Source organism: Nomascus leucogenys, chromosome 4 (genome assembly GCF_006542625.1).
Source record: "Nomascus leucogenys isolate Asia chromosome 4, Asia_NLE_v1, whole genome shotgun sequence".
Taxonomy (NCBI): Eukaryota; Metazoa; Chordata; class Mammalia; order Primates; family Hylobatidae; genus Nomascus; species Nomascus leucogenys.
Genome location: NC_044384.1, coordinates 47,586,898 through 47,599,805, shown reverse-complemented (window position 1 = coordinate 47,599,805; position 12,908 = coordinate 47,586,898). Strand labels below are relative to the sequence as shown.

Sequence of the window (12,908 nt, the reverse complement as noted above, 5' to 3'; positions counted from 1 at the left end):
GGGGTTTCACTGTGTTGGCCAGGTTGGTCTCGAACTCCGAACCTCAGGTGATCCACCCACCTTGACCTCCCAAAGTGCTGGGATTACACGTGTGAGCCACCATGGCCAAAAATTAATATTTGAAAAATATTATCCTGCATCATAAGTAAGTTGAATATGAAGCCATGGGAACTGAGAGAACAGGTTGTTTCTAAAGAGAAATTATCTCAAGAAAAGAAGGAAAAAGTGAGAAAGAATTAAGAGATGGATTGGGAACATTATTTTCTTAGAAAATCAGTGACCATTCCTACTTTTATGACCCATGTCTCACCAGTGTTTGCTTGATGTGAATTTTTAGGGATGAAGTACATTGCTATCTTACTACTTTATATGTGAATAACGGGTGTGCCTGATTTCTAGCACATTAATGGATTTTATAAGTCAATAAATTATAGGCACTCAATGATTTTTATTAAATGAGTGAATGATAAAAAGCAGTGGACATAACTGGATATATTAAAGCAGGGGCTATATGAGCAGGAGAAGTTTCATAAGATCAAGATTAAAAATTAATTTGATATATATATTTTTTGCTTAAGTGGTGTTTACTAGTCTTAGGGACCAGTACATATACATTAGAGAATGTATTCATTAAGAAGTCTCAGCCAGGCACTTAATTGTTGACACAGGAAAAAAAAAAAGCCAACAAACCAACTCCGCAGAGCTGTGTTAAAAATACTGGACTTTCATCCCTTGATTGGAGGTATTACTACAGCGTCAAGCTGACCTGCAATATGGATCATTGAGATCAAAGGCTATAAATTACAATGTTTGCCTTTAAAGAAGTCAATTCAACTGTGAATGTCATAGTTAGCTACTTTCAACTGGAAGCTACAACATGGATTTATGGAATCTGTCTTGGTTTCTGTTCTTGGATGCTCTTCTCGTGATTTCTGGCTTGGTAAGGAAACAATATATAGAAAACAATTTAAAAATTTTGGGGCAGTTGATATTGATTGTTAAAGAACAAATGTTTGTTATTTTTTTGTTTTTTATACATCTTGAAATGTTGATCTCAAATGAGTGTTTCTTATTGGAGATTAGGGGTGGGCAGGGTGTAGGGAGTGACAAATAGCCACACCAGAGTAGAGACATTGATATAAAGTTATGTTTTCCTTTTAGTTTCATCATTGTGTAACAAGTTTTCTTTTGATGAGATTATAAATGTGAATTTTGAAAATCATTCCATTTTTACTGCTGAATGAAATGCAGATTGCTGCACGTAACTTGAGACATGAATGAGTGTCACAGGCACCATCAGTACTTACAAAGTTTTATAACGTGGTATTTCTCTTCTGCTTCTTCATCAATTTAGACTAATCCTTCTACAATTTGGACTAATCTTTTCTGTCAGGTAGTTTGTATCACAAACCAACCCAAGGTTTTAAAATGAAGTTTCAAATGGCTAGTGGAAAACCTTCAGTTGTTATTTAAAAATAACAATTATTATATTGGGGTGACATTCTATGAATAGGAACTAGAGCATTGCAAACAAGAGATACTGATGAATACATGTTAAACTGTAATTAGGAATAAATCCTTGATAATTTTATTCTGTAGGTGCACTGCCATTCCTCTATGAGTGTATGCCCGTGTGTGGTTATAGTGTGAAACATGCAAAGCAGTTGTTAATGTCAAAAATGATGGTAACCATCCATCCAGTTTATTCCCACATTTTGTTAAACACTCCAAATGATTCTAGTATTTAGATATGTAAGCTGTATTTGAATAAAATTGTACTTTACACTTTTGTGACAATTTATTATAGCTTACAATGAGCCTTCTTTCACATTATATACTGTAACCCTCACAATACCCATGCAAGGCAGGTACTGATCATATTTTATGGATAGTCTGAGTACCTGGAAGGTGAACTGAATTACCCTTAGTTAGTGGAACCGGTAACATAACCCAGACAGTCCTATGAGCTTTTTAATTCAATTACACTAAGACATTTCTCAGGTTTACTTGTTTTTTTTTTTTTTCCTTTGCACATGTAGTCTGAGTTTCATTGACCATTTGTGGAGAATCTATTTTCAGAAAAAAAAATTAATCACAAAATGTGCCCTTTTTAAAAAAATATTTGTATTGTCTTTGAAGGCAGAATTATTCTGGGAGAAACACGAACGCAAAATAACTTGATTAATGAGTCTTGAATAACATTTCTTTTTAAAGAATTGTTATAAATTACAGTATTATTTCAACATTGAGAATAAATTATTTGGTTTTTCAAACATTGCTCCATGAATGCTTTAGAAAATCACGTGTGAAGTGAGCACTTAGTTGAGAGCTAGAGTCTTATGTTCTGCCTTTTTTCCCCCAATTTTTGAAGTTTGTTTCTTGTTTCCTTCACCTTCAAATTGATTTAACAGGCAGTTTCATTTTCCACATGAAATGAGAAGACCCTTTGGTCAAAAAGTCATCTTAAACTTCAATTTAGCCATCCTAAATACATGTCAGGAAGTAATCCATAATATTAATGACAAAACAAACAAACAACAAATGGTTAGATATAAACTGAATCCAAGAAGACCATTCATGGGCATTATAATAATATGTTTTGTTTATGTGTTTATTTCCCAGCCAACTCCAGAAAACTTTGGTGAGTCTATTTTGAGTTTTGCTCTAGGTTATAAAGAACCTAGGACATATTTAATGCTAAACATCATACATAATTACATATGCATAATTGATGCATAATTGCATTGAACTTTGATCTAACACTGGATTCTTTTGATTTATGGGGGACATTTTATTGTCCATGTTCCAGGGTTCATATGCCCAGCAGAGAAATAGATGGTGGTATAGGAAAGGCCAAGCACAGTAACTGACACATAGACATCCCATAAATGCTTGCTATTATTGTTTTTGTTATTTTGTGTCAAATCAGATGGACCTAATAATAACAGTCTACTCAGTATTCATTTGCATACTCAGAGATTTGGCCATATTATGTACACCTTTGCAACTTAAAATAGTAATTCAAGTTTAACTTAAGAATTTTGCTTGAAAGTTCCAAGGTATACTACTAGCAAGTGATATACATGTATGAGTAGATTGGGCTAGTTTGACCAAATTTAATCATTTGTTTCCTATTTAATCTAGTCTTCTAGTCTTTCAAATTAAGCTTAATAATATACAGAGCAACCAATTTCTTATTCCTGAAGTCATTTGACATGCAAGAAATGTCGATAGGACAGAATACATACATAAAAGCTCTTTAGAGCCCAACCTGGCTCATAGGAGATTCTTAATCAATCAATCAATCAGTCAATCAATGTATGTTGAGTCTGAATCTAGTAGTCACTTACCTGAGGCCAAAAGAAACTCGCTAATTTCTGATTATATAAATGATAAAGGTTTTCTCCTTTTATAAACATAATGTTCAATTTTTTGTTGTTGTTGTTTTAATCAAAGATGTAGATGGCGGAATGGACCAGGACATATTTGATATCAATGAAGGTTTGTGGATTTCTTTTACATAATCTCTTAAGTAAAGAGGTTGAATCCAATTTGCTAACATGAATTTTTATCTTTACTCTTAGGTTTGGGACTGGATCTTTTTGAGGGTGACATCAGACTTGATAGGGTGAGTTAAACAGTATAAGGAAGAATCTTCCATTAACCACTGCAAGCCAAATTCAGAGTAACTGAGAAAGATTAGACAGCATGAATTTTGTTAAGCTTAACTATCTCTAGGGGTGCAGAATCATGGTTACACATTTATTCAATGAATATATTATACTTAAAGAAATGCATATAATTGTGTCTTCATCTTTCATTACTCAGATTTCTGTGTGGTTCAAGCCACCATAACTCATTACATATGTCTTAGTCTTATTGATTTGATTGATTTTCATTATTGGAGCAATATGACATTTTGATTTTAAAATAGGACCTCACAGATTCAATCTAGTGGAGGCAAAATTAAACTGAATTTGTAAACATCTTCAATGAATCAGGCCTTTTACTACAATCAATAGATTTTGGACTTCTACCCTGGCCTTAGCTAAAAATAATGTTGCCAAGTTAAGACCCTCCCAAACCTATTCATAAAGAGTGCTGATTCTCATCTAAGTCATCATGCCACACAGATAAACACAAGAACCTTGCATGTAGATTAGGGGGACTAAAAAGTTCACTATCATGAAAGCACTATTTTTTTCAGTGTTCTCTCACAGAATGGAAAACAGCACTATTTTTCAAAAGACAAGATATAGTTTATTGCCGACTAGATTGAAAAATATTAAGAAACTTACTACTTACTATCCCTTTTGGTGATGATAGAGAGAAACTAGGATGCTTGTTTAGGAATGTGTTTAGAACATGTTATTATACTGGAGAGTGTATAAATTTGAAAAAAAGAAAGAAGACAATTTGATAAGAGCTACCATAGAGCTAACATAGTTTAAAATATGTGGCTGGGCTAGGTGGCTCATGCCTGTAATCCCAGCACTTTGGGAGGCCGAGGTGGGTGGATCACGAGGTCAGGAGATCGAGACCATCCTGGCTAACACAGTGAAACCCTGTCTCTACTAAAAATACAAAAAATTAGCCAGGCGTGGTGGTGGGCGCCTGTAGTCCCAGCTACTTGGGAGGCTGAGGCAGGAGAATGGCGTGAACCTGGGAGGCAGAGCTTGCCGTGAGCCGAGATCGCGCCACTGCACTCTAGCCTGGGCGACAGAGCAAGCCTCCGTCTCAAAAAAAAAAAAAAAAAAAAAAAATATGTACACCATGTGGCCTAGAAATTATCCAGTAGATCTTTTCCTGTAAAATGCTGCTCTTCCTTCCAACACAGTCCTGAGTCACTCCCTTACTTCCTATATCATAATCATCAACATCCCTCACAGTCCTCCCACCCCCAGGAAACAGAGCTGCAGTGTCCCAGGCTTAGTCCCGAGCCTACTCTTCTATCTGTGCTCTCTCTTGATCTCACCTTGGTCCAGGGATTTAAATGTCATCTCCATGCCAATGAATCCAAAGGCATATCTCTGGTCCTCTCCTTTCCCTGAGCTCCGGACTGGTCTATCTGAGCACTAATTTGCCAGCTCCACTTGAATGTCTACAAGATATCTCAAACCTAAGGTGTCCTCTGATCAGGTGAACTCTGACCTTCCCCTCAAACTGTTCCTCCCCACTCTCCTCTCTTCATAAAGTCATCCTCACAACCTGACTCTACTCAACTGAACACATAAAAACCTCGAGAGTCATCTTTGCTTCTCCTCTCTCCTTCACTCCCCATCCAGCCCGTCAGCAAGTTCTGTCATTTCTAGCTCTAACATACACTGCAAATCGTCCACTTTTCTCCATCACTCTAATTCAGGCCCCATCATCTCTTGCCTGGCTTTTTCCATTAGCCTCCTAATTTGTCTTTCCATTTCAGATATTGTTCCTCTATAATCTTTTCCACCCTGTTACTTGTCCCTATCTCTCACAGCAAAGTCATTTTTCAAATAGGCAGTGACTTCATTTCACCTCCTGGCTTGAAACTCTTCCATAGTTGCCTATGGGTTTAGAATCATCTCCGGATTTAGCCCTAGCCTTCTAAGCCTAGCACGCCTTAGCTCCTGCTTCTGTCCTCCCCTCTCCCCTCCCCTCTCCTCTCTTTTCCTCTCCTCTTATCTCATCCATGTTCTCTCTTAGACTCATCAGGCTACTGGTCTCAACACATATTCAAAACATCCCAGGCATATTCCCACCTCAGAACCAGAACAACTAATGTTCCCTCTGCCTGAAACCACCTTCCCAGGACCCCTTTTAATGCTGGCTCTGTCTTGCGATTCCTATTTCCCCTTAAATATCATCCCTGCAGAGAGGCCTGTCTTGATCACTCCATCTCATGTACTCCCTCATCCCTGTGCCCTTGTTCACATCTCTCTTTCTAATTTCCTCCCTCTTGCATTCATCCTGCTTAAACATTTTTTTTTACATACTCTTTCTCCCCTCCACTAGATATAAGCTCCATGAAGCCAGAGACCTTTATTACCAAGGAATCTCTATTCTCTAGGACAATATTCAATTTGTGGACTAAGTAAATACATTAGTAAAATATTGCTCATTTTCTATTATACAGTCTAAAATCCTTTAAAAATTTTTGAAAACTTTGGCCCAGCTCATGTGTGACTTTTTCTGATATTGTGAGATCCAGATTATCAAGGTCTTGCTATCACTGTTTTCTAGCAAATTTTTAATCTTTAAGTATAGGAAACTAACCTATATATCTACCAATATTTGTAGTTCAGTTTTCCAACAGTTATTTTTTGCATTATTCCTTCTTCAACTGTATTAACAAAATTAATGATAGAAATTAGTAATTTCTTCCTAGAAACTTTGTTATATTATGATAAAAGTAGGGCTACATACACACACACACACACACAATTTGTTTGTGTGAACTGGGAGAGCTTTAAACTTCATTTATTTCTAGATTAACTACTGATTGTTTTCTAAGTGTTTGCCTTATTTGTTTAACTAGCCCTTTTGCATTTATTTTTGACAGGCACAAATTAGAAATTCCATCATCGGAGAAATGTATAGATGGCCTCATACCATTCCATATGTTCTAGAAGATAGCTTGGGTTAGTATGCACCTTGGAGTATTCGTAACTAATGTATATTTCTGACAAAATATGATTACAGTGTTTCAAAGGGTGGGCTTATATGGTCTTTAAGGTTTTGTTTGGTTTGCTCCTTTGTGCGGCTATGTACATTTACTTTGAAAAAAAATGAGCAAAACGAACAATGAAAGTAACCTAAATGACTCTGTCTGAAATATTTACAGTGTCTTGATCAATATAGCAATGAGTTCAACCAACATTTACGGAGAGCCTACTCTGTTATGCTAGGGACATAACGATTAGGGAGCCAGTCTTTTTTTGTGGGGGAGGGGCTCTACATCATATATTCATTGAACCAGTGCAAAAACATCTTTTGGAGAGCAGACAGGCCAGGCCAGGGTCCCAGGAGGATGCTGGGGGTGCAGTGAGGGTGAAACATGGAAGAAGAGGGCGTTGCTTCCTCTTCCCATGGCGGGTATGCTCCCTTCTCCTAGAGTCTGGATCCCTGGTGAGTGGGGCCACTGACTGACTGTCCGTCTGCCTGTCCCTCTCTATCCCTGCAAGTTCGGGAAAGAGGGTCATTGGCAGCCCGGGGCTGGGAACCCAGGTCCTCTGGTGCCCCCGCTGGTTCGGGCTTGGTGACCTCGGGCTCCTCGGCCTTATCCCTGTTTCTGCTGGCCTTCTGGAGCTGCTGTCACTGCGCCACCTCGGCTTTCAGATTCTCCAAGTCTTTTTGGCTGAGAGGAATGAAGAGGATGCCATTGATGTCTTTGAACTGCTCCAAGACGCTGGCCATGCCGGGGGCTGTGAAGTTGAGGGGCAGGATGTTGTTGCTGGAGCCGTTGCGATAGATCTTATGCATGGTGCGCCACAGGGCCACGGCTGGCTGGGTCAGGCACTTGAGGTACTCAGAGCTCTCCTTGGTCTTCTCCTGGTCCTTGTCCAGCTGGGTCTTACGGAGGGTGTGCAGCCCTTCCTTCTGGTGCTGCAGGGCCGACCGGAACTCAGCTTTGCTCTAATAGACCCAGGTGACGAGGTGGTGGCCAAGGGCCACCTTGAGGGCTTTGGGCCCGTGGTACTTGGTGCTGACGGCCAGCCCGTTGTCCAGGAAGCACAGCGACAGGTCGTACTCCATCACCCTGTGCAGCACCCGCCTGATGTTGTCCAGCATGCCACCTTGGGGTGTCTTCCCCAAGCACTAGCGCATGAGGTAGTGGGTGCCCTGCAGCAGGCTCAGGTCTGGGGACAGCTGCCTGCTGGTGAAGCAGTGCAGGGCCAGGTGCATGTTTTCCTGGATGGTGTTGGGGTGCTCGATGCCCATCACCTGCACGCTCATCAGCACTGCCTTCTGCTGGCTTCTCAGGGCCTCTGCGTACTTGCCCATGATGTAGTGGAGTCGGGCAAGGAGGTGCAGGCAGGCGCAGATCTCCACGTGCACGGCTCCCTACACTTTGTTAAGCAGGTGCAGGGCCTGATTGATGGGCTCACAGGGAGCCAGTCTTTATTTTAAAGCAGTGGTTCCCCCTATGATCAATTACACATATGAGAAAATGCATAAAATAACCAACTAAACAAAATTTGAGGAACTGGCATTGTTCTATCAACATTTTATTTTGCCAGGTCAGGAACTTAAACAACAAGCTAGCATGATAAAAGAGCTTTCATCATCCTCTTTTCATACAATAAATAATGTTATTAGTGTAATATTAAAATGTTAAAAAGTCAGAAGAACCAAATCCAAAACTAAGAACAGCTTTTCTATACAAGAAATTTAAATGTGTTGGAAAACTCTAAACATGGTCTTCATTTTAATCTATGGACTAGTGACAATGATGTCACTGACCAGCATTGGCTTAGAAATTGCTGTTTGGGAAAAGTTTGAGTAAAAACCCTGCTATAGTTTTTTAATTTTTAATTTTACTTTTCTTTTTTTTTTTTTTTTGAGACAGAGTCTTGCTCTGGAATGCAGTGGCACGATCTCAGGCTGGAGTGCAGTGGCATAATCTCGGCTCACTGCAACTTCTACCTCCCAGGTTTCAGCGATTCTCCTGCCTCAGCTTCCCGAGTAGCTGGGATTACAGGCATGTGCTAGCTCACCTGGCTAATTTTTGTATTTTTAGTAGAGACAGGCTTTCACCATCATCCAGGCTGGTCTCGAATTCCTGGCCTCAAGTGATCTGCCTGCCTCGGCTTCCCAAAGTGCTGGGATTACAGGTATGAGCCGCTGCACCCAGCCTGTTATAGTTTTTTAAAATTTCAACTTTTATTTTAGATTCAGGGGGTACGTGTGCAGGTTTGTTACATGGGTGTGTTGCATGATGCTGAGGTTAGGGGTACAAAGGAACCCATCACCCAGGAGTTGAGCATAGCACCCAATAGGTGGCTTCTTCAACCCTTTTCTCCCTCCCTTTCCCCTCTTGTAGTCCCCAGTGTCTTTTGTTCTCATCTTTACATCCATGTGTATGCAGTATTTAGCTCCCACTTATGGGAAGACATATGGTATTTGAAAACCCTGCTATTTTCCTTAAAGATCATGCATTTCAGTGGAGATTCACATAAATCAAAAGTGAATTATGATAGAATGGAATAAACATTATGATTAGTGATATGTTCAAAGAGCTATGGGAACACATTGGAGGGGCATTAAACTCAACCTGGATAGAAAAGCATATGCATTATAAGCAGAGGATACTATATAGCAGGACTGCCATGAAGATTGTATAAGTTGTACACCATACAACTGACATGACCTCCTGGAGCTGGTGCCGCCATGCCATCTCAGCTTTCAGATTCTCCAAGACTTTTTGACTGAGAGGAATGAATGAAGAATGCCATTAATTATTCACAATAGCAAAGAGTTGGAACCAACCCAAATGTCCAACAACAATAGACTGGATTAAGAAAAGGTGGCACATATACACCATGGAATACTATGCAGCCATAAAAAATGAGGAGTTCGTGTCCTTTGTAGGGACATGGATGAAACTGGAAAACATCATTCTCAGTAAACTATCGCAAGGACAAAAAACCAAACACCGCATGTTCTCACTCATAGGTGGGAATTGAACAATGAGAACTCATGGACACAGGAAGGGGAACATCACATTCCAGGGACTGTTGTGGGGTGGGGGGAGGGGGGAGGGACAGCATTAGGAGATATACCTAATGCTAAATGACGAGTTAATGGGTGCAGGAAATCAACATGGCACACGGATACATATGTAACAAACCTGCACATTGTGCACATGTACCCTAAAACCTAAAGTATAAAAAAAAAAAAAAAAGAATGCCATTAATGATGTAGAGCTGCTTCAAGAGGCTGCTCTCAGGTGGCTGGGCCAGGAAACAAGTGGAGCTGATACCAGGTTTACGTTCTTTCTGTTCACCAGGAGGCATTTGTTTCTTTGTGTGAAAGTGCTGTTCACCCATCTGGCCAGCCAGCAACTGCAGCACCTGCTCAGGTGTAGTGCCTCTTTCTAATTGGCACACAGGCACCATGTGGGCTAGTGTGGCCTCTTATAGCAAGGGAAGGGTGCTTTAGCCAGATGCACCACGATCTGCTAAGTCTTGAAGAAGGGAGAAAATCCTGAGCTGGAATTTAGATTGAGAGTGGGGAGATAGGAAGTTGAGCAGGTAGGCAGAACCCAAATGGGGAAGGACTTGGGTCTTTCCCGTGTTAAAGAACTTGTTGTGTATACTAATGACATGGAGCCACCAAAAGTATTATTGTGGCAGTGAGGTTGTTAAAATTGCAGTTTAAAATAAGCGCTTGGGTTGAAGTATAGAAGATGTGTCATTAGTGGGGTAAAAAGAAGATAGGGGGACCAGTTAGAAAACTACTGAGGAAATTCAGAGAAATAATTAAGAGATTCCTAACCAAGATAAATCTAAAAGCTATTTGGGATGCATTTGTTAGATTTAGTGATTGACTGTAAGAGGTCAAGAAGAAGGTGGGTGTAGGGAAAGAGATTCTAGTGCTCAGGATTCAGTCCTGGGTAGCTGAGTGGATGGTAATATCTTTAACAAGAATGGAGAATTTAACCTTGAGGAGCATGAGACAGAGAAGTGTGGTGGAAATTAGTTTTTGGCATGCAGAATTTGAAATGCATCAGAGTCACTGTGGTGGAGATACCAAATAAATTGTTGGTAGACGACCTGGTCATTCAAGGTCGAGAAATGTTTGGGAGTTATTAGGATATAAGAGATGGTTGAAGCCGTGAGTATGGATGAGCATTTCACACAGTGCCTTGCATAGAGCAGGTGCTCCATAGATAACTGGATTTTATTGATTTATCCTGGAAGGTTGTGTTGAATAAGTAAGAAGATGGTTGAGAATGAAACTCAGTGCCATTTTTTGGAACTGGTATAGAAGGAAGATCTGGTGGAAGTTATTGAGAAGGGGGAATTGGCCAGAAACATAGATGAAAAACTAACAGTAGGGTAGGGAAAGCCAGGGCAGGAGTAGTTAGCGGGGTTGGAAGCCATAAAGAGCACAGGGAGCGTGAGGAGAGAAAGATGTTCATTGACTTTTGGAATCAGGAACCTGAAAGATTTTGAATATACATGTTTTTTGGTCTAGTCTTTTGATTAAAAAAATTTTAAGTTCTTTTGTTTTAATTCTTCCTTTCCTTTCCTTTCCTTTCCTTTCCTTTCCTTTCCTTTCCTTTCCTTTCCTTTCTTTCCTTCCTTCCTTCTTTCCTTCCTTCCTTCTTTCTTTTTTGAGATGAGTTCTCATTCTATCACCCAGGCTTCAACCTCTGCCTCCCAGGCTCAAGTGATCCTCCCACCTCAGCCTCCCAAGTATCTGGGACCACAGATGCATGCCACCATGCCCAGCTAATTTTTTGTATTTTTGGTAGAGATGGGGTTTCACCAGGCAATCCACCAACCTCGGCCTCCCAAAGTGTTGGGATTACAGGCGTGAGCCACCACATCCAGTTATATTTCTTTTTTTTAAAAAAATTATTCTCCTAAGTATGTTCCATGAAAGATTAGGGAGCTTTAATTTTATATATCTCTTAGGCTATTTTTTTTGCCATGTATTTAACCAAAGCCATCTAACCTTATGAGCTTTATTTATTTTTTAAACAACATTATAAACAACATAATGAATGCCTTGAAGATAAGAGCTATTTTTCATCTTGCAAATTGGGGGATTACCATAGTCTCTGGCATATTATATGTAATAACATTTTTGAAATAAATTGATAAGCATACGTATATATATAAATGAAAAATGTTAGGTAAAAATTCAGCCTAGATCCTACCATCCAAACTGTGCAAATTTTTACATAGTTATAACTATGATGTCTTAAATTTTTTGTTCTAATTTTTTCACTTAATGTTATTGCATTTTTTCATATTGTATAGTCTTTATAATAGAATCAAACTTCAAATTTTTATAGACCAATTTTTTCAATTATGTGATTTTGATTATTTCTTATTTAGAAAATACCTTTGTTTAATATTGTAGAATTCAACTGGTTTTCTATGTTCAAATTGAGAAAAGTATCCTTACGTTTCAGAAATATATACCATCTTCAAATGACTCAGACTAAGAAAATTACTAAGCAAGGCCACTCTTACAGGTAGCAAAAGTAAATACCTATGAAGGGTTGATTTCTGGAAGGCCCTATTACTCGGATTCTAGTAGGTCAACCTGTGAAATTCTACCAGTAGGGCTGTAGTCTTCCAGCTTGAACTTCAGATGTTACCTGGCTGGTAGATGCAACTTCCCTGAAAGGAGTAACACTCAAAGCAGCCATATATACTTTCCAGGGCCTAAGTTATAATTCTTTGCCTTAGCACCAAGGTGGAAAAGGCAGTTGGGGGTGCTGAGGGTAAAGAGTTGGGGATGGTAATGAAGGGGAAGGTGCTAGAAACCTGAAGGGGCTACTAAGGGGAAACAATCCTGAACAGCTGCTTACTGAACTCCTAGGATTGCCAGCAACTTGCCTCATTTTCCAAAGCCTGGCATGGTTCCAAGTGGAGCTTTCTGCATCTATAACGCAAAGTTAACTAAGGCCCTCGGTAAATAAAGGCATATGGAAAACAGATCTTATCTTGGTAAAGGGCCTCAGTGTTTATAAAGCTTTCACGTGTTACTTCATTTATTAATTCAAGAAACTATCCTCATTAAGTTTTGATAAATGGCCTAAACTAGTATGGTCTTTTATATTCTGTTTAAAACAGTGATATGGTGGTCAGTATTATCATACCTTATTTGAAGGAAATATTACATTTGAAATAATGACCCAAATATGATACTTATAGGACAGAACATTTTGAATGTTACAGCCATGCGTAGATACA

The 12,908-nt window shown here is 39.4% G+C and overlaps 1 protein-coding gene across 2 annotated transcripts in view; it reads left to right on the top strand.

Annotated features, from left to right (window-relative positions):
• The first annotated feature begins 830 nt into the window (after positions 1 to 830).
• Positions 831 to 12,908, top strand: part of MEP1B (meprin A subunit beta) — a 31,205-nt gene continuing 19,127 nt past the window's right edge. Inside the window, exons 1-5 of one of the 2 annotated variants that reach the window (XM_003261957.2) lie at positions 831 to 940; positions 2,623 to 2,641; positions 3,457 to 3,501; positions 3,585 to 3,628; positions 6,539 to 6,617. In XM_003261957.2, the coding sequence (XP_003262005.2) occupies positions 878 to 940; positions 2,623 to 2,641; positions 3,457 to 3,501; positions 3,585 to 3,628; positions 6,539 to 6,617 (250 nt within the window). In that variant the 5' untranslated portion in view covers positions 831 to 877. The remainder of the gene's footprint in view (positions 941 to 2,622; positions 2,642 to 3,456; positions 3,502 to 3,584; positions 3,629 to 6,538; positions 6,618 to 12,908) is intronic. The other variant, XM_012506349.2, reaches the window with a different exon arrangement.